This window comes from Homalodisca vitripennis, chromosome 6 (assembly GCF_021130785.1).
Source record: "Homalodisca vitripennis isolate AUS2020 chromosome 6, UT_GWSS_2.1, whole genome shotgun sequence".
In the NCBI taxonomy this organism is placed as follows: domain Eukaryota; kingdom Metazoa; phylum Arthropoda; class Insecta; order Hemiptera; family Cicadellidae; genus Homalodisca; species Homalodisca vitripennis.
The window spans coordinates 98,464,980-98,487,290 of record NC_060212.1 but is presented as its reverse complement, the minus strand read 5'-3'; the positions used below and the strand labels follow the sequence as shown (position 1 = coordinate 98,487,290).

Sequence of the window (22,311 nt, the reverse complement as noted above, 5' to 3'; positions counted from 1 at the left end):
AAGTTATTTTTACATCCCTATTAAAAAACTCTTGGAATAGTATAAAATGGATTGATCTGCAACCAGATAATTAATTTATTCTTAAAACTATTGAGTGGAGCAATCTGAGCAGAATCATCTAACTTGTTGAAAAATGATACACAATTTATTTTTTGTGAGAAGCCAGTTTTTACTAATCTTTTGCTGAGGAATATTAAGTTTACATTTATTATGGTGAGTTATAAGTATTTTGTTGGTTTATCCATTAAAACCACTGCAACACATTATGTGTCGACTTTAGGACAGCCAGGATAGTATCCATAACTGTCTGCCCAGGATAATGTGTTAGAAACTTCACAATATATAGAAGCAATTTCACTGTTATTATTAAATGTTCACCATCTTTTATTAAACATTTTCCCCCATCACCTCAAATTTTAATATATTACCAGATATTTGTAATAGCATCACATGCAGTTGTGTTCTTGATGTGTAAAAATTAATCACTCCTAACAATTGGCGTTTTGAATACGGAGAGCAATTCAATCATTTCAAATCGCAAGGATTATATTGAATGACGCATCAAAAGAAAGATTAAAAAGAGATCAAAGCTGACACAGCAAAAGTGCCTTTATTTCAATAAAGTAAGGTGTTAAAAAATTAAGCAGAGGCAAAATAAAACTCATGTTGCTCATTGATATTTCTTTAATAACAACAACGAACAATCACAACAACATAATACTACAAAAATATCTAATTTTAAAGGGATATTTTTTACAACTTAGACTACATAACCCTGTCTATAATTTACTGCAGTTTCACTCTAGGTCTGTACGCATGTATGAGCCGAGCCAAGACAGCCATGTTGGCACAGAAGAAAGCAATGCCCTGAAGCCACACATACAGGAAGGTGTTCCTGCCCCTAAACTCGAGCCAGTAAGCAGGTAGGAGCCAAGCCAGCTGAGCCACGAGCCACAGACAACCAAGGGTGACACATTGTGGCCTGGACAGCTTCAAGTCTGGCAGACACAGTGGCAGTAGGGACAGGAACCAGACAAAGTACTGACACGTGAGTACCGAGTTGTAGGCCACCAGCACCACGGCTTGACACATAGTACAGAACAGCAGATCTCTGGGCGAGCCGTACAGGAGAGACAGAGTGAGTAGCAGTGCCAGCTGTGGTGTCACAGTCAGCAGCCGCTGGTACATACTCGTCGCTGTCGACAAGTACTGGTGGTAGAAGTACACGGAGAAATTGTGTCTGATGTCGTGACGTCTCAGGTGAAACAGGACGCTCTCGTCCACGTACTGATAGCCGTACAGTTTGTAGAACACGTAAGTGAGACTGGACAACGTCAGCAGGCAACCCACCACTAACTTTACTCTGTTAAAGTTGGGCATAAAATAGCTGACGATTCTCCACAATCCGGATCTGTTCTTCTCAGAAGAAAGTAACGGTATAGACGTGTACATTGCGAGACTGAACGCAATGGGATACAAACGTGTGTGGATCGCCAAACCGTGAACTGCTCCCGCTAACAGGTAGTTCTCTTTCTTCAGGAGCAACAAAGTCAGCACTACCAGAACTGCAGCTAACGAGTCCCCGTTACCTCGGGTTGAGATCACTATAGCTAACGGGTTGTACAACCAAACTAAAGCACATTTCTCAGCACAACTTTCTGTCACAGACTTGTAATGGAGCTTTACTATTTGTTTAATCAACACACCAACAATTACATCAAGGAAACAAAATAGAAATTTTCCCCAAGCAGGATGTACCACCAAATTTGGTACCAAAAGGTACGCTATTAGGGGAGAATATCTGTACGTGTACCTATCAAATGGTGAGTCACTTTGAAGCACATGTCGAGCTGCATCTGTAAAAACCCTGTAGTCAATGTCAGTGTACTGGACTTCTGACACTTTATCCTGTACTTCTGAATAAATTAGCAGGAGTCGAGCTATTAAAGCGACTCCTAAATGAGTCCACATCGTAAGGTTTCCGTAATGGAAAACACAGTCACTAAATTAAAACTAATGTATATTTAGAAACTAAAGAGCTAATCTTTTCACTACACTATAAGAAAACAACTCAAATTCTCGTTCCTAACTTTGCAGCAGCTTTCACTACACATTTCTTCAGCTTCTCAAACTCCTGTTTACAATTGTCCTTTCTCAGATTATCCTGATTGGCAGAGACGCAAGTTGCATAAGCGGCTCCTTCCTGTCTACACTCAACTAGAAGTTTGGGAAATTTCAACATTCGTGAGTGAGCTTTCGAAACTGACTCCATCCTGAAACAGAAATCACAAGCATTTCATTACCTACAAAAATTGTCAAATCTGTTGAACGTGTTAAAAAATGATTAAATCTATTATGAAACAGGAATGAAATAGAATTTCTCATAACAAAAATACAGGTTCCACTGCTATTTTATGAATTGTGTAGAATATACAGTAAAGGGTTTGCCCAAAAGAATGATTGTAAGTAAATAATTTAATCAAATATAAATTGACAAAGATAAGTATTCTGCTCTTCCTGGGAGAAATTTATAATGTAGAGAAACATAGCAAAGACCCTAAACTTTAACCCATCTTTTCAATGAGTGCAGCATTAGCAAAACATTTTGTTATAATAAAAAGGTTTTTATTGTGACAACTTTCAGCAGTTGCATATAATGCAGAAAACAACCGACCAGGTCTTTGTCCAACAACTTACCATTGTTCTCTGAAAATTGTGTACTTTACCCAGTCCAGTATTGCTGTAGACAAGTGATTTGGTAAACTCTACCATGTTTTCCATGATTTCTTGCTTCAGTTGTTGTTAAGTAAGTAGATTTGGACACTCATTGAGATGAGACCTTGCTAGTAAACTACCAGAAGACAAGTTTTTGATAACTCTAACCAGTTTTATTGGTGGGGAATTATTACAGAAAAATCTTACTATAGTAGATAAACTTTGGGCTCCACTGATATGACGGAACTAAGACAGTGGCAGTATTATAAGTGAATTACTGATAATCCGTTGCTAGCCTTGACAGTTACGAGTCTTGAATTCATTATTGAGCTGTATTTTTGACTTGTAAATCTTACTGTACTTTAGTACTCAATGTTGTTATTGTAAACCCTCCATGTAATATTCCTACGCCCATTGGCGTAGGACGAAGACGATGTGGAAGACGATATGGAATATTTTTATGGTACATGTCAAACAACATAGAATATTGTAATACATCTTTTTATTATATTCTATTTTGTCAGCCAGGCTCTACATGTCTTAAATTTAATTTTGTGTACATGTTCAATAGTTAATAGTCTTTATACAATTTTTTACATACAATGAATAGTGTCATAAATATAAATAACACTAATATACATCAAAATTAATATTCACATAACTATATTCATAAAAAGCTACTTTAATACAGAAAGTTCTCAAAAAGGGCGGAGGGTTACTAAAAGTTACTCAAAAGAGAGGGGTTGTATAAAAAAAGAAAGAAAACTTACCGGATGTGCTGAGTATTTACCAGTTTGAATCCTGGACCATAGGTCAAGATGATCATTATAATTTATTACAATAATATGTTTACAATAATTTAGTTTAATATTGATGTTGATGTTTTTAAGGTATTTATAATTGATTGTAATAGAATATATAAAAATAATCTGTATATTTAATTTACAAGCAGAGTTTTTGAAATAGACAGCAACTATTTGATGTATCAAATTGTATGCTTCAGGTATTTTTGATGGGGGTGATGTGTAGATTTACTGAAATTGTGATTTATATATACTACATAATTTAGATTAAAATATAGTTTGAGTTTAAATAATCACAGTGGAATAGCAATATTTTGTATATAAAACAGTAAAAGTAGCTGACAAATTGAAGCATTCTTGCTACTGACAGTACAACATAGAAAATATATACATTTGAAAAATATATTTGTTGCAATGCTTAACAGTTTGCTTGTCTCTGTTTAATCATTTATGTAAGAAGGGAAATGTTGGAATGCTATTTTGCATATATTCAATGTATATTTATTACAAAAAAGTATAAAAGTACTCATTTAAGTTAGCAGAAATGATTTAATTTTTCTGTCTAACATAGGATATTCAATGACAGTAGTGGAACACAAAACACCTTACTTATACAGGGTGAGTCAGCTACGGCGTCCTGAATGTATATTAGAAGAACGATTAGAGCTATAACAAAGAAATATATAGCAACCACCTAATTAACATACAGGGAATCTATGTGAAATATTTTCATAAATTTTAAGGAACAAGGTGTGCCAAAACTGGAGGTCCTAGATTTTAATCTTAACATTTTCAAATGTACTCATATATCTTTGACTTGAGACACAATGTTTTAACGGTCTAGTCAACAGAAATATTTTTGTGAAGTTAGTTTTCAAAAATGTTTACTGTGTCAAAATGACAAACGAAACCGTAACAAAATTGGAGTTTTATATAAAACCTGGCATTTTATATAAATTTAAAATAAAATATAAAACCAGGAAAGGAATTTGGCAATACATTTCTATTAATTTGATATGTCATATAAACATATTTAATAAAATTTCCCCAAGCCCAAAAAATTCATATTTCAAAACTTTAAAATGGGCATGACTAAAAAATATACATGAAAGTTTACATCATGTTGTATGTTAATTTAAATGTCTTTAAAAAATTTAAACTATAAATATATATATATATATATATATATATATGTATATTATAACGACTTGGATTGTAGATATTAATATTCCAGAATATTATGAATAAAATTATCAATCAGACATCCAAGACGATATAAAATATTTTTTGATTAGTAAGCTCCGAGTGAATATTCAGTAAAATTTGTTACTAAATTTTTAACTATTAAATATTATCTGGTTTGTCTAAAATAAAATCACAGTTCTAAATAAAAATAATGGATTTATTTAAAATGGCAAATTAAATAGTTCAATGCTTCAGAATTTCATCACTCTATTTTTCACAAAGAATTGACAAGTTGTTTAGTAATAATATTAAAAAGGTCCTTTGGCAAGAAATGAAAATATCAGTCAAATATATGAAACTAAAAATCAGAGCTCTCTTCTGAAATAAAATTTAAAGCTTTCAAATTAAAATCAAATACCACTTGGAAATAACTAAAATAAAAATGTTCACTTCTAACTAAGTTCAATCAAAATTAAAAAACAAAAAATCAAACTTCTCTTTCCACTAGTTGTACCTTAACTTTCAAGTTTTTTCAATTCAGATACAACAATTATTAAAGTTCAATTAATTTCCAATAACAAATTCACAATAAAACAGTTCAAATTAAATATTAATACAGTAATTACTAAATTTAAAAAATTCTATCAAAGTTATTAACAAAGTTCGATTTAAATTCACTTTTCTTGCAAGTTTGAACCAAATGTAACTTGTTTGATTCAATTGTGTTTTATTGTTCATCAAGAATCAGTTTTGCAGATTGCTCCGAAGTTTCGATAAATTTAATTTTTCCTCAAAATCCCTTGTGGAAAAAAAAATTTAGGGCCGAAAATAATGAGCTGGCAGTTTTTATAGTCCCTTTCCACCCCCTTCTGATGGACATCCGTGGCGTTCTCTCATTGGCCCAGCCATATCCAATTTGAGAAACAATTGCCCTCTCAGATCTGACGTAACTGCAGTACACAAGACAAGTTCTCATCAATTCAAGGCAGTGAACCGCCTTCCTAATAATTTAAAGTTACCAGCACTAACTTGCCAAAGGATTACATATTCGTATTTATCCTAACTTTTCACAATCCAATTAAAATTAAATACCAATATTTATTTCCCAAAAATTCCATTTAAGTTTTAATAAAAAAAATCAAGCAATGTAGATTTAAAAACGCTACATATGATATACAGGGTGATTCATGAAGTTCTCCCCCCACTTCTACAGCACATTGTACTAGTAAAAATAATGAAAAAATGTTATATAAACATAGGTCCGAAAACGCTTCGTTAGCGAGTTACAGCTAGCGAAAGATTTCGCCTGAATTCCTGGGTAAAGAGTAAAATAAAGCCATACTGAACTTTTGGAAAGGTTAATTAAGTAAGAAATATCGTGGATTCTTATGTATTTTTACCTGATAAAGCTAATGAAATAGGTTTCAGAACTGTACCTGTAGTAGTTTTTGAGGGATTCAGGGTTAAATGCAAAAAATTGGGGCACGAAACAATGTTTTTTAAGTTTGATGTACAATAACTTTGTTAAATTGGTAATAAATACATAAAATCAACAAACATTAATTGTAGAGAATTTAATTCTGAGAAAATTGATATAATCAAAGTCTAAAATAAAACAGAAATAAATACCAAATAATCGATTTTATTCAGTATAATACATTACTAGTTTTAAGCAAAATTAATCAGGTTGGGCCAACCGTACGCACCTTTTTATAATAGATGTTCGAAAATGAGGCCATCATTATCAATACATTTTGCAGCACATTTGTGTATTGCTTTTGTTCCATTTCTTAATTTTTCAGGACTTCCCTGTATCTGCACAGCCGAATCCATAATACGGGCAATTAATTCATCACGAGAATTCACTTTTGTCTTGTATACAATGTCTTTCATCCATCCCCAGATGCAATAATCCAATGGAGATAGATCTGGTGATCTTGGTGGCCAAGGGTGAGGCCCTCCACGACCAATCCAGTGTCCAGGAAATTGATGATTTAAGTAAGCAGAAACGGCACGTGAAAAGTGGGGAGGTGCTCCGTCATTCTGGAAGTACAAATTTTGTCTGAGATGTAAAGGAACATTCTCTAACAGCTACGGCAACTCTTCTTGAAGGAATTGCAAATAGAACTCAGCATTTAGGCGTCCAGGTAATATGAAAGGTCCAATCAGCCGATTGTCCAAAAGGCCACACCAGACATTGACGCTAAATCGGTGTTGAAAGTTCTGTTCCACTACCTCATGTGGATTTTCTTCTGCCCATGAGTGTTCATTGTGCAAGTTATTGACACCATCCCGAGTGAATTGTGCCTCATCCGTAAACAAAATACGCTTGTAGAGTTGATTATTAATATTCAAAAAGTTGCAAAACTCCAAGCGAAGCGGACCATCCCCTAGCTGTAGATGTTGAACCTTTTGTTTATGAAACGGATAAAATTTGTTTCGATTAAGTGACCTCCACACCGTTGACTGCGAAACTCCTATCCGCCTAGAAATACGTCGTGTACTTACACCTGGACTGCGATGAACAGCATTAATAACAATATCATCATCAAGTTGGACAGCTCGTTCATAATTGGTTCTAGTACTTGGTAATGATCCTGTTTCCCGAAGAGTACGAAAAGTTCCTGAAATTTTTTTGGTATCTGGAATCCTCCTATTAGGGTAACGTAGTTCATATTCTTCTACAGCAGCTCTAGCATTACCATTACAGTAACCCAAAATAAAAACCATATCAGCGTATTCCTCTGATGTAAATAAGTAAGGCATTTTTTCGCTGAATAAACAATCGAATTATAACTCACAGAAAAATTGCATTTAATAACACGATTCACAGAACCCGATCTCCTGCTGTAGCTTGCAAAACACCACTAATACACAGTTCTAACGTAACAGTACAGAATACCATTGTTGATCAGCTGTTATTCGTGCGTTACTAACTTAGAAATTAATAAAACAAAAAACTGCATTTCGATAATTAGTAAACAATAATGGGAAAATGTTTTCTTCATTTATTTTCGAACATTTGATGTAAATTTTTATTAAAAAAAAAATACAACGTAATAAAACATGATATTTTTATTTACAAACAAATTTATTTAACAGTTAATCTTGTTTTCTCAATTTATCTCATCATTAAGGAACAAACATTTTGTTTTTGTTTTATTTTAACTAAATACTGTACGGTATTTCTTTACAGCTAGTAATGTATTATACTGAATAAAATCGATTTTTTGGTACTTATTTCTGTTTTATTTTAGACTTTGATTATATCAATTTTCTCAGAATTAATTTCTCTACAATTAATGTTTGTTGATTTTATGTATTTATTACCAATTTAACAAAGTTATTGTACATCAAACTTAAAAAAACATTGTTTCGTGCCCCAATTTTTTGCATTTAACCCTGAATCCCTCAAAAACTACTACAGGTACAGTTCTGAAACCTATTTTATTAGCTTTATCAGGTAAAAATACATAAGAATCCACGATATTTCTTACTTAATTAACCTTTCCAAAAGTTCAGTATGGCTTTATTTTACTCTTTACCCAGGAATTCAGGCGAAATCTTTCGCTAGCTGTAACTCGCTAACGAAGCGTTTTCGGACCTATGTTTATATAACATTTTTTCATTATTTTTACTATTACAATGTGCTGTAGAAGTGGGGGGAGAACTTCATGAATCACCCTGTATGTACGTATTATATACAATCACTGGTATTTGAAAGAGAACTAAAATACACTTAAAAAAAAAGATTATCTTATTGTTCCCAATATTATTCATATACGTTATAATTACTACATTTTCAAGTGAACTAATGCTGTGCTACTTTTTACTCACACTAAGCTTGATTTAAGAGTTCATCTTCAAGTATTGCACGTTTGAATACAACACATCTTGGAGAGTTCTACATGTTCTCATCATTGGTCAGTAGTTGGGTTGGTGGGGAATGTACGGAAACATGAGAGCACATGTGAAATTCCTTTTCCATAGTTCTACTAAAATTTCAAGTCTTGACATCACACTGAATCATTTCTTTACCAAGCAAACTGAAATAAAACCTATATATAAAAGGCCCAATTAAGATTTTCTTTTACTACGAGTATTAACCAATCACTCTTTTGATACATCTATTATTGAGAGTCAATACATTTCATAACACCAATAAAAAATCAGAAATTTGGATTTAGAATATTTCTTCCAGAACATTAGGATAAAAACAGGGTTTAGGCATGACTGTTATAACAAAAGAATTAAAATCAAGTAAATTACTAGTTTTAAAGATTAAGTTTTTGTGTGTAATTTATTTATATACTTTTATTACACTGTTTGATTGATATGGCAATGGGACCGCTTATAGCTGCTATTGTTACTGTAGTAAAAGTGTCATGTGCAAATAATTGGACTGAATTAATATGAACATAATATTTCTAATTTACTATGTATTGTAGTTTTAATTTTGTACAATATTTATTACAGTTAACAATCTGTTGAAATCTCACAATTTCTCCTGCCTATGAATGTATTGGGAATGTAGGGGACAATACAATTATAAACTATAAAGAAAGATCTAGCTGCTTGCCTCAGCCGGCTATACTGGCAGCCATCTTGACTGTAGCACCACAAGAACGGTGTTTAAACCTCGCGCACTTTTACAAACATTTTTATTCTTAAAATAATGGGAGATATCTCATTATAAATATGTAGTTAATATGCATCTAAATGCTTTTTGATGTTTGTATTGACTACTAGCTCTCACCCACGGCTTCGCTCTCAATTTTCAAATTTGAAATCCTTACCCTAATTAGTAAACGCATTTATCTTGTAATATAATGGAGTAGGTCTCAGAAAGCTACTTCGGTTCATTTCTAGCCCTTGTGATATAATTCTGCTATTAAATAATCTCCTTCTCTATTAATGAACTATTTGGTTATTTTGTTAACCCTAGAGCGGGGCCAGTCCTTTTAAAACAAGTTTTTTTAAATGTATTTATTCACTCAAATTTAAATACAGTTTATAGTGTAATCAATATCATTACACTTAAAAAGAAATGCTGAATATTTTTATACAAGACACTTGAGGTTTACATAAACAAACAAATTATAAATTTTAGTATAAAATCACAATCAATCATGGCTGCATCAATGATAAACATTTCAAATAGTAGGCCTATGCCATTTTCTGGCTTTATTTGCAATTTACAACTAAACAAATTAAAAATTCTGATATGGCTGTGAAAATAAAATACTAACTTATTCAGTAAAACCATTATAATTTCTGTGGTATATAACATCGCTACTCAGTTTTTACAAATTGCAATGTATAAATTTTAATTATGATAATGATAATTTATGTTTTGAATTTTGCAAGAAAATTCACACTTTTTGATAATTTAAAGATTTTCACATACAGTATTTAGAAATTATACCTTTACTATATAAAATTATAATTAATGACCTTATTTAATAAAATAAATTTTATTTGAGATTCTTATAAACATAATAATAACATAAACATATTATGTTTTGTTACCTTTTGGACATAATACACTTAACATGCAATTTTTTATAATTGTTTTCAAAGAGCTAATTTTCGATGACAAAATTTTTTTATTGTACACATACATGTGTGTCTAAACGGTTATAAATATATTTATTACCAAATAATATAAGAGACCATTCCCTTGTGAATAAAACAATATGCAACATGTTAGTGTAAATATGAAAAATATATTTTTTATAAGTTTCAGAAATATAACTTTGAACACTGTTTATTCACAAATGCATTTCCTATGGAGATACATTAGACAACACCAGTGAGGTAGAGTTTGGGTAATTTTTTCATATCTGGTATTTTTTACACCATCGTTGGTACTCAAGCTGTAAAATGAATCTTGTAAAAAGCTACCTTATTTCCACCACAGCTCGAGAAATTTCCTGGGAACCGATTCATTCAAGGAATTAAATATATATATCATTAAATCTATATATTTAGTCCTAGATCTATGATTTGACATACAATCCCTTTCAGCTATGTTGATTAACTTAGACATGATCAATACCATATCTCAAAAAGAAAGATTAAGGTTCTGTTAATCTTTCTAGGCGTGACTGCATTTAAGAACATTTTATGGTATTTAACACTTTTTTAATGTACTGCAAGGAATACTTCTGTAAAAATATTTGATATTAAGGATGAAATAATTATTTCTTGTGTTTGACAAGACATTACAAAGTAGCTGTTTAAATATTACTATGTTCGCTATGACAACCCTCAATGATGAACCGTGCCCAATATGTGGCAAAAGTCAATACAGAAATTTAAAAAAATTTTTCCTTCATTTCTATAGTGTCTAGACATAAGACATTTTTTTTAATATACAACATAAATCATGTAAATTTAACACATATAATCACAAAATTATGTCAATAGTATTAACAAGTGTTTGAAATATTACCTAATCCGTAAACTGAATTGGGCTGGCAGAAAACTCTTAGATTTAAGGTAATTTAATGAAATAAAGAATAACAAACACATATTTTTTTATTCTTAACAAGAAAACAGTACATTAATTAATTTAACATCTAAAGATCTATCAAATTTCAGAAAAACACTGATCTAAACCTGACTAAATTATCAGTCTACAATATTATGACTACATCAACATGAGAAAATTTCATTGCAGTTTCGCTCTAGGTCTGTACGCCCGTATTAGCCGAGCCAAGACGGCCATGTTGGCACAGAAGAAAGCAATGCCCTGAAGCCACACGTACAGGAAGGTGTTCCTGCCCCTAAACTCGAGCCAGTAAGCCGGTAGGAGCCAAGCCAGCTGAGCCACGAGCCACAGACAACCAAGGGTGACACATTGTGGCCTGGACAGCTTCAAGTCTGGCAGACACAGTGGCAGTAGGGACAGGAACCAGACAAAGTACTGACACGTGAGTACCGAGTTGTAGGCCACCAGCACCACGGCTTGACACATAGTACAGAACAGCAGATCTCTGGGCGAGCCGTACAGGAGAGACAGAGTGAGTAGCAGTGCCAGCTGTGGTGTCACAGTCAGCAGCCGCTGGTACATACTCGTTGCTGTCGACAAGTACTGGTGGTAGAAGTACACGGAGAAATTGTGTCTGATGTCGTGACGTCTCAGGTGAAACAGGACGCTCTCGTCCACGTACTGATAGCCGTACAGTTTGTAGAACACGTAAGTGAGACTGGACAACGTCAGCAGGCAACCCACCACTAACTTTACTCTGTTATAGTTGGGCATAAAATAGCTGACGATTCTCCACAATCCGGATCTGTTCTTCTCAGAAGAAAATAACGGTATAGACGTATACATTGCGAGACTGAACGCAATGGGATACAAACGTGTGTGGATCGCCAACCCGTGAACTGCTCCCGCTAACAGGTAGTTCTCTTTCTTCAGGAGCAACAAAGTCAGCACTACTAGAACTGCAGCTAACGAGTCCCCGTTACCTCGGGTTGAGATCACTATAGCTAACGGGTTGTACAACCAAACTAAAGCACATTTCTCAGCACAACTTTCTGTCACAGACTTGTAATGGAGCTTTACTATTTGTTTAATCAAAACTGCAACGACAATGTCAAGAACAGAGAACACAAATTTCCCCCAAGCGGGGTGAAAAACTAAATTTGGTATTAATAAATATGCTATTAGAGGGGAATATCTGTACGTGTATCTTTCGTATGGTGAACCACTTTTCATCACATGTCGAGCTGCGTCTGTAAACACTCGATAGTCAATGTCAGTGTACTGGACTTCTGACACTTTGTCTTGTATTTCAGCATAACTTATTAGTAAAAGACGAGCTGTTAGTGCAATTCCAAGATGAGCCAACATCTCAAAATCTCAATAGAAACAAACACACACTAAAAACCAGTCTTATATTATGCAAACACAGTTACAAACAGTTTTTTAAAAACACTTGGATTTTAAAAAGTTCAAATTCTCGTTCCTAATTTCGCTGCAGCCTTGACAACGCACTTCCTAAGTTTGTCAAATTCCTCCTTACAACCGTCCTTTTTTATGTTATCTTGGTTAGTTGAGATACAAGCGGCGTACATTGATCCTTCCAATCTACATTCGGCAAGCAGTTTGGGAAATTTCAACATTCGAGCGTGAGCTTTAGAAACTGACTCCATCCTAAAACAGAGGGACAGTTGCTTTTAAGATACTTGGATTCATATGGATCTACTTGATTCGTATACTCATGCACAAGACAAACAGTGGGTTTCAACTCACATTCCGACATGCTTCCGTGGAATTAATTACTGTACTAAATTAATTGACACTAGTTTACCTTTTATGTAACTTAAATTATTGTACAAAGTTAAATGGACAGCAACACTGAGCTAAGCTGTTTGGTGGCTAGTGACTCATTTCCATGTGATTACATTTACGATAGTCAAATGTAGAACCACCTGAGTACTTCCTTGTCAAACACTCTCAATGATATCTACGTTACTAAGCTCAACAACTGATAAGAAAGACTTATCACTTGGACATTGCATCTTCCAACAAGATATGGCTATAAATGTTTGATTTAATAACATTATATAATATATAGTTTTGTGTTCTTACAAGTTTGAATAAAATTTTTTAATTCTGTGAATTTAACAAAGAATAATATGTTTGGAACAGCATGTGCGTGCACACTAGTGTCTCTGTAGATAGTTCTTGTCTATTTTAATGAGTGCATGGGTATAAAATAGTTAATATGTCTAATAGAACGGGTAAATATGTGTTCATACAAATTTCATTATATCCATTTAATCCTGAACTTATGGTAATATTCTTGTATTCTTGTACACTTGTACAAAGTTACAAGTTAGGGTACTTGTATGTGAAATCATCACATATCTTATACAGTGAAAATCACTTTTACTGTTCAACTAATTATTAATTACAATAAAAAAACCCACAAAGTGTGTCAACATTTAATTGAATCAGATTAATTGATTAATAATAATTTACCATGCGATTTCACACACCAAGCAACTTTCTCAGGGCACTAACACTTTATTACCCATGCATAACAATTACTGTTGAATGAATTGGATGCAACTTTTGCAGATAAATTGTAAAATCCCTATAAGAAGAGAAATTTAATATTTTATTCCTATGTTTATTCAATTCCTAGTCATACTGAAATCTTTCCCAGAACATCATTTTGCTTTTAGACATCAGTTTATATCTATTAAAAATGTTTTTTTTTAATAATAATCTCTTTATTGCAATCGTCAACAGTTTAAGTCTATTTACACGAGTTCATCCACACATTCACACAACCTCATACTCACAATTCTGATGTAACTGTTCAACTCTATATCAAGAGGTAGTGAAGAAATAACGTGATATTATATCAATGTTATCAATACATTTATTATATGTGAACAAGTTTATGTTGTGTTTTTAAGATTGCATATTGTGTCAACATAAACTTTTGTCATTGCTGAAACTACACTTCATAATATTATACAACACACATGGGATTTGTTTAATGAAATAGTATATATTTGTATTACATATTTTACCATTGATATTAGATGTAGTTTTATATATTTTCATGCAAAATTGAATTTGTTTTTTATGTAAGCAGTTGCCACAAATAGGGGTGTTTCAGTGTGTTTTGTGACTACTGCACTAAAGAATACAATATTGCACTTAATTGTACTAATACAACAAATTGGTCCGATCACGCTACTGGGAACAATGATCGGGTTATTTTCCTAAAACTAAGGTAATGTTTGTACTGTATTTTATAAATGAGGAACTTAATCTTATTACAAATTATTATATGTCTTATGACAAATTAATAATTTGTCTATTTTATACTAACAAAAAGAGGTTGCCACGAAATCTGGAATTGTAAGTGATAGAAAAATCGTCTCGTGACAAAAATTCCTCCTGGGTGGCAGAGAGAGATGATGGTTTTGCCAGCAGCCTGACTAACAAGATTGTGCTGGTTCGGAAGTTATCTTTAAACCATAGGTCTTCTTAGTTATTTTTCACCTAGCAAAACAAGACTTCCAACCTTTACCTATGACCTTGTGTCATGGGCATAACAACTGTCACTGCAAGTCAATCAACACAGAATGAGGTGGTCCTTGGATGGGTGACTGCTAATAGATCCTGTTCTTAAAAGCAGAACATCTAATCAGTTTTAGTGCTTTTAGGAAGTTGCCCCAGACCGTTGTTTCTAGGTCAAGAAATTATTAGGGCTTTTTAGCCTTAATTTTTTCTGATAAAATAATACATACCAACTTTACAAACATGTCTACATCAGTATGCTTATGCCTAAACATGAAGATCTACCTAATCAGCCAATGGCTATTATACAGGGTGTGAAAAAGTCATGCACGAGCTTGATAATTCCCAAACAGTTACAGGTAAACTAATAAAACTTGGTACATCATTCCTGCACCTATAAATATACTTTTTGAAGTAACTACCATTTTTTGTCATGTTAGGGGATGGCCCGCAATGAATCAGAAAGAAATTTTAAGTTAAAACATTTAAGTCACGTAGTACATGAAATTAAAGGTCTATTTAGTAGAGTATAATGCAGCAAACCAATATGCTGGTTTAAAGTTTGAAAAATTTACAATGTAGGTCCTGTTCTAAATGGTTTAATATTTTTGTATTGGCTCTAGTTGTGAAAGTTAAACTTAGTAAATTTATGTAAACTGGACTTGAGAAATAGTTAAGAGTTAATATAATTAGTGACTATTCAAATCCAATAAAGGATGGTCTAGAAGGAATTCGGCAAAAATATTTAATGTAAGCATAGGTTAAGATGTAGATCCTTTTAAAGTGTAATGCAAAATGTACATCAAGTAAAGTTCAAAGCCCAACCTGAAAATTTGAACTTTCTATTATAATAACTGATACCAGATAATTCCCCTTTATCATTCATCTCTGCTAAACAACCCCTTTATAATGTTGTATACCTTGACCTATGTTCAAATTGTTACACATAAATAATTCCAATTTCAAGATTTGGAAAATATTTGAGTATAGGAGAAAACCTTTTCATGTTAAAAGCACATAAGACAAAAATATGTAACCAACATCTACAACAAATATTTTAATGCTAAAGCGTGACATGGAGAATTTTATTTTCACAACTTAATTAGGAGTAACTTAATAATTAATCTAAAATAGTATTCCATATTTTTATTTTCAGGAGCCTGTAGTGCATTTTTTACTTAGTTTACCTTTTACTAAATGTTTAAAATATGATATACACACCTATCAGTTTGCAAAGTACTTAAAATACCTAAGAAATCTAATTAATTATCAAGAATCATAAAAAAGCTAAATCACCATTTGGTGCGTACGGTCTATTGTTAAACCTAGGATTTATCATTTCTCCTTTACAATGATTTATCATAATGAGGGGGGGGGGAATTTCTCAAAATGTTGCTCAAGTCCACTAATTAGAAATATTCCTAGTTTCCTATTTGTATTTGAAATTAAGGTACTTTGGGATTATACCGACCACACTAGTATGAAGAACACAAAAATAGAAATTTATAGAAACAAACATGATAGAACGAAAAAAAACAACTCTTCAATTACAAAATTACAAACTTACAAGCATTTCCAGGTATTGTGATCGCTGTTATCTTATCTTTCTCGAAAATCCTGATTACGGCAGGCCGTGCGGCATCACGTGATTTGCACGGTACATAATTGCCTTTCCATTACAATTCAATTTATATTTCTGATTAGCCCCTCTAGAATTTGATATTTTACTGATAGGTACTATCTCGAGGGATGTTTTTCTTTCGTCGACATCAGCGCGGGGCAGCACCGAAGGTGCTGTCAATGCCCGCGCTGATGGCCGGAGGCACTCGCATTTTGGGTGGCGGAATGTGATCAAGAATAAAAACAAGTTTTTAGTGTTTTTTTAATAAAGAGTTTAGTTTGGTAAATGTTTGTTTTTTGTTGAAATTTTGTGTTTGGAGAAATGTAGAGGTAAAACACGGAAGTACAACAAAGCGATGCACCAGCTGAACGGGCGGCGAGACTCTGCAATCACGTTATCTACTAGACGCTCGACTTTGACCTCTGTCTGAGGATGGGGAGGGGTTTGCGATAAGACAATTCCTGTTTTATATGGACGAAATATTGTTCTACGCTAATCTAGTAATCAGTAGAAACGAAATATGAAATAACGATTCATGTCTGGGTGTGGTCGGTATAATCCCAAAGTACCGAAATTAATACAAAATTTGCTAGAGAGACGGACTTCTTAATCAGCCCCCTACAACACTTTACATTAAAACATATTATGTTATAATTACATACCTAAACTTCTGGTTTCCTTTTGCTTCCAAATTCTGGATTAGGTTCGATTGGCTCATTCAGATGTACGTAGGTGTCGTAGATTGCCTTACTAAAAAAAAAAAGCAGTGCTGATGATACCAGGACTCCATGCACAAGTTTACTATTTCTCTGTACAAAAGACAAATCCTTTGTGCGAACGCCCCTTGGTTGATACTCTCTATTGTAAAACTTTAATTTATCTTCTGCTGTTTCTATATTTTCTTTACGAATATGATTATTCTGTGGCAATTCTCTCCAACCCTCTTTATTTTTGCTCGTCATTTGAATTTATCTGAAACAAGGATTATTTCAGTGAAAAGGTGATAAAATGTATTTGATGAGAACACTATAAAAGTATCTATTAACTCAATCGTTTACAACCCTAGCAGTTTTAACCGTTAATTCAATTTAATTAATAATAACAAGACAATCAATGTAAGAATCTAAAGAAGACATAAGAATAAGTTATCACACCTATCTATAAAAAGGGAGATAAAGAGCAGTGCATCAATTATAGAGGTATATCATTCTTCTCAGCTGAGCAGTCCTTTTGAAAATTAAACAAGCGGTTGGAACAATAAACAAGTGGAATAATAGAAGAACATCCAACTTGGATTGCCTAAGATGAACCTACATGAAAAAAAATAAAATCCGAAATTGAGAATACTTGGGTTCCACAAAGTTTTCAAAGGTCTCTTTACAGGCTTAATAGAAAAAATATGGCGAATTGTGGCATTCTAAGAAAATTGATACAATTGTCAATGCTGGCCATCAATGACTTAAAATAATATAAAGTAAGAGTAGAAATATAGCTGTCAGAAACATTTGAAGTAGTGATAAAATTCTAGACATCAATTTAATTGAACTGGAGGTGAACACAACACATTATCAGATATATTTCATCTTCAAATATCCATACACTTTTACAATGAATTGGAATGTAATGATAAAATGGTATGTATGTTTCATCATGAGAGACAATTCCATAATTGACGTGACCATCATCCTTAAGATTATTAAAGCAGCAACGTGCCAGCTCAGTTTTGTCCATTCAGATTTTGTCTGTAGTAAATTACTGAAAACTCAAAGTATTTTTGACTCTTATCATTCATTTTACAGTTTCTAATCCTGTAAAGGCTTTAAGGGGAGACTGCCACCTACCCGTTGCAATGCTATTTAAATGGAGCGTTTCATGTTAGGTTAGGTACACTTTTCTCAAAAACTATTTGAGTAAATATCACCAAATTTTCACCAAGTCATCTAGATGGGTTAAGAGTCATAAACCACTAATAAAATTATCATAAAAAGACAAAAATTAAAAAGAAAAAATAATTAAAAAAAAACAATTTTTTTCACAATTAAAAAAAAATATAAATTAATTAAAAAAAATTATAAACAATATATTTATACATTTTTTAGTGCTTTGTGTAGCCCTACATGTAGATAATAATCACTGAAAGTTTCAAGTCTTTATCTTGATTATTTTAGGAGATAATGGTACCTAAGCGCAAAAAAACTAAACTTTCGGAAAACACAATATAAAGAAAACTAAACTTTGATGGTATCAGAACCCTCCTGGACAGTACTCTTGCTCATCGTTATCCTCCAATTTCCTCTTCAACAGCCTTCTCCTAACTCTCTTCTTCTTGTTACCTTCTTCAACCTTTTTATTAGCCTTCATAATCCGTACACGGTCAATAGATTTCAAAGTTTGAATTGTGTACATGCCAGGTTTAATTCCAATCCTTTCTAAAACATTTGCTTTGGCGATTGATCCCTCATTAAAAGCAACACCTGCATCTGAGACTCCTAGCCTAAGTGTTTGTAGACCTACAAATCCATTTTTTTTTTTTTATTCTTTGCCATATACAGCTATTGAAGCTCTCATTAGGATTTTGAGTCTTACCGTGAAGACAGCGTTTCAACAATTCATCTTTAGTCAGGTCTTTGTAAATAGGCTTTATGGCCAACATAATAGCCTCTGGTAAAGAATTCCTATGTTTGTAAGTAGTTTTTAATTCCTGGGCTTTATTATAACCACACCAGGAGGCCAACATAATAGCCTATGGTAAAGAATTCCTATGTTTGTAAGTAGTTTTTACTTCCTGGGCTTTATTATAACCACACCAGGAGTCCTTTCCTTGAGGACAGAGTGAATGTTGTGGTTTATCATCACTTTCACAATGACATAACTCTCAATTTTATTTTTTATACCCATTAATATAATAGATAGATATAATAAACTATACATTTTCTTAATCAGGAAAACATGAAGAATTTTTAGGTGCAATAAAAAAAATTTGTGATTTTTTGAATATTTAAGTGGCAGTCTCCCCTTAATCATTGTACAAATCCATGAATGAAAGTATAAACACAACTTATGTTTTTCTGAATAACCTGGGAACTGCGAACTGCTATCGATTTGATCTTGCAGTGTGGACTGCTATCAGTCTGGTTTGCAGTGGGGAATACTATCAATCTGATCTTGAAGTGGGGACTGCTATCAATTTGATCTTGCAGTGGGGACTGCTATCAACTTGATCTTGCAGTGGGAACTGTTATCAATTTGATCTTGCAGAGGAGACTGCTATCTATCTGATCTTGAAGTGGGGACTGCTATCAATTTGATCTTGCAGTGGAGACTGCTATCAACTTGATCTTGCAGTGGGAACTGTTATCAATTTGATCTTGCAGTGAAGACTGCTATCAACTTGATCTTGCAGTGGAGACTGCTATCAACTTGATCTTGCAGTGGGGACTGCTATCAACTTGATCTTGCAGTGGGAACTGTTATCAATTTGATCTTGCAGTGGAGACTGCTATCAATCTGATCTTGAAGTGGGGACTGCTATCAATTTGATCTTGCAGTGAAGACTGCTATCAACAAATTTAAATGAAATAGATGGTACATCAAACCATTCCCACTTGTCCATTTATTTTATATTAAGCAAGAGAGGACTGTAGTGTAATGACCAAGAAATTGGGAAAGTGTGTGACCCAATGCTGACCTTGGCTAACAAAATACTTGTAGTGTAGAGTAGAAATTAGTGACAGTCAGATTAGGTTGGTTAGTTTGTTAAATATTCTAAATTTTACAATGACAATGGTTCATATTACTGGGCATTGCTGATCAAATCCTACATACACTCTATGATATTAAATTCAACTAATTTCAGTGCATTTGAGCTAAATATGGCTCTTATTTAACATAACGTGACATTGAATTATTTTTTCCAAGCTTGGATGGAGGTCAGATGGCAATGGCACTCAGTTTAGTTATTTTTCTGGTCACATCTAAGAAATTTGAAAGTGTTAATAAAAGAATCATTGTTACTCCTACAGTAATTTTATCATTTTAAGACAATTTAGTTTAACTGTTAAAAATGATTCTTAAAAATTATAATTTTTTACTTGGTCTATAAACTAGACATCATACGAAATTCTCCAAAACCTACTATTTGTGACAGTGGACAATTTGTGTAGCCTTGACTGTGAAGAATTTGTAAAGTGAATGTTGTTATAAATAAAATGACAGTATGTTACTTCTTTATAATAACTGAACAATAGTTACATGGCTTTCATTTTACAGTTTAGGAATTATCAATAAGTAAATACTAAATGAATGTACCTTGTCAATTTTTATTCCTGAACAGGATGTAGAAACTGAACCCCACTTCACACAGCACTCCCGTAAATACTCAATATACTGTCTGCATTTATCTTCTTGAAAGTTATTTTCTGCAACATAAAACATTAAAAATAACTGGGCAATAATATTGAACTTAAATTTGATTCATTTAATCAATAATTCAGGGTAAAATTACTAGCATACATAATTCACAATTATTAATCTTTTGCATTATTTCTAAAAGAACTGTGAAAATTATGTTAATTAAGATAAAATGAATACGTTATCCCTTAAAAACACATATATTAAATAATTACGATAATGGAAAATGGGTTAATGCCTCAGAGCCTGGAGGTTACCAAATGTGTAGCCACAGTATAGTAAGCAGACACCACCATAATCGAATCAGGATACCACATTATCTGTTAGAAATACCTAAACTAGCAAATAAAAAAACATTCTACTTAGAATTTTTTACGATAACTATTGACAGATACTTTTAATACATTAAATAAAAATATTGTTCCAAACTAATTAAAGCAAAGTAAAATAATTTGTAAGGTGTTTGAGTAATGGTCTCAAGTACAAAATGGTGATGGACTTGTGATATTTACGTCACAAGCTGTGAGACATGGTTAGCTTCAAAACAATAAAAAGTAACTAAGTTTTCATTTGCTACATTTTATAAATACACATAGCCTAGATAGTTTATAATTCATTATTAAATTATTAATTTTCTAGATAGGGGCCTATAATAATTGAGGACTATAGATACTTGTATATCGATTGATAGTATAGGATTCGAGATGTGAATATTAGGTATCAATGATTATATTCTTCGATATAAAAAACCTGGTCCGCTTATCGTACTGTACCCTTATCTAATTATGATAAAATTGTCTAAATGCAGTTTTCACTTTGGGACAATAAATAAAGTTTAGTTTATATATCCAAAACACTAGCCTGTACCAAATAAAAATGAGTTGTCCACCCAAGGCACTTTTTAGGTGGTCAGTTAACTACCCACTAACTGCTAATACAAAATCACTTATGACCTATAAAGGGTTAAATACAATATCACAAAGTTATTCAATGGGCCCAAACAATGAAACAAAAGTGATTAAAATGCATTTGAAGTAAACCCAGCCTTACCTTTCAATTAGGCCTGTCTTACTTGGAGAGTGGTTAAATAACCTAGATAATTTGAAAAAAGCTCATGTTACAATTTGTGGTTACTATTATAGTTACGCATAACCTAGTAAAGTTAAAAAGGTTCGGCGCGTTTACCTACCATGTAAGCATTTTTGAATACGACAAGCGTGTGGTTTGCATGGGTCCTTATTCATCAAAATAAAAGTACGATACCTTATCAATAACAATATTTCATCTAATAGGAAATTACTAAGCTGTAAAAGAACGTGCAATTAAGCCGAACGCTAACATAACAGATAGGACCAAGTTATAAAAATTGAGAAACATCAGGGCATAACTTCCGATTTGACAGACGACAACCAAATCAGCTGAGTTGTAATAATCGTATCAGAGATGCCAACTGTGCGAATCAATTGTTTTACTCATCATAAAAGTATTGTTGGCTGATGTAATAAACGTTAAAACGAACAATGAAC

At 32.8% G+C, this 22,311-nt stretch overlaps 4 protein-coding genes across 5 annotated transcripts; all 4 read right to left on the bottom strand.

Annotated features, from left to right (window-relative positions):
* Window positions 1–669: 669 nt before the first annotated feature.
* On the bottom strand, window positions 670–1,971 carry LOC124364624 (GPI mannosyltransferase 1-like). Its single transcript, XM_046820239.1, has one exon. The coding sequence runs from the start codon at window positions 1,969–1,971 to the stop codon at window positions 787–789; it is 1,185 nt and encodes a 394-aa protein (XP_046676195.1). The 3' UTR covers window positions 670–786.
* A 32-nt stretch (window positions 1,972–2,003) lies between these two features.
* On the bottom strand, window positions 2,004–17,177 carry LOC124364625. 2 transcript variants are annotated; one of them, XM_046820240.1, is made up of 2 exons: window positions 17,038–17,172; window positions 2,004–2,273 (listed from the first exon to the last, which is right to left on the bottom strand). In XM_046820240.1, exons 1-2 carry the CDS (start codon window positions 17,091–17,093, stop codon window positions 2,072–2,074), a joined length of 258 nt encoding a protein of 85 aa, XP_046676196.1. In that variant the 5' UTR covers window positions 17,094–17,172; the 3' UTR covers window positions 2,004–2,071. The 2 variants fall into 2 exon arrangements, with proteins under 2 accessions (XP_046676196.1, XP_046676197.1); XM_046820241.1 differs by lacking the exon at window positions 2,004–2,273 and adding an exon at window positions 12,595–12,867 and having other exon boundaries at window positions 17,038–17,177.
* Window positions 11,226–12,564, bottom strand: LOC124364623 (GPI mannosyltransferase 1-like). Its single transcript, XM_046820238.1, has one exon. The coding sequence runs from the start codon at window positions 12,562–12,564 to the stop codon at window positions 11,377–11,379; it is 1,188 nt and encodes a 395-aa protein (XP_046676194.1). The 3' UTR covers window positions 11,226–11,376.
* LOC124364627 (cx9C motif-containing protein 4) lies at window positions 17,121–22,198 on the bottom strand. Its single transcript, XM_046820242.1, has 3 exons — window positions 21,975–22,198; window positions 20,684–20,793; window positions 17,121–17,347 (listed from the first exon to the last, which is right to left on the bottom strand). The coding sequence occupies exons 1-3, from the start codon at window positions 22,027–22,029 to the stop codon at window positions 17,321–17,323; spliced, it is 192 nt and encodes a 63-aa protein (XP_046676198.1). The 5' UTR covers window positions 22,030–22,198; the 3' UTR covers window positions 17,121–17,320.
* Between the last annotated feature and the right edge of the window lie 113 nt (window positions 22,199–22,311).

Coding starts and splice junctions, on each gene's coding strand:
- LOC124364625 (XM_046820241.1), bottom strand. CDS start 17,093: ATGAGCCAATCGAACCTAATCCAGAATTTGGAAGCAAAAGGAAACCAG. Junction 12,868..17,037: donor AAAGGAAACCAGAAGTTTAG/GTATGTAATTAT, acceptor CCTCTGTTTTAG/GATGGAGTCAGTTTCTAAAG.
- LOC124364627 (XM_046820242.1), bottom strand. CDS start 22,029: ATGAATAAGGACCCATGCAAACCACACGCTTGTCGTATTCAAAAATGC. Junction 20,794..21,974: donor TATTCAAAAATGCTTACATG/GTAGGTAAACGC, acceptor TTTATGTTGCAG/AAAATAACTTTCAAGAAGAT. Junction 17,348..20,683: donor CAGGAATAAAAATTGACAAG/GTACATTCATTT, acceptor TCCTTGTTTCAG/ATAAATTCAAATGACGAGCA.
- LOC124364623 (XM_046820238.1), bottom strand. CDS start 12,564: ATGTTGGCTCATCTTGGAATTGCACTAACAGCTCGTCTTTTACTAATA.
- LOC124364624 (XM_046820239.1), bottom strand. CDS start 1,971: ATGTGGACTCATTTAGGAGTCGCTTTAATAGCTCGACTCCTGCTAATT.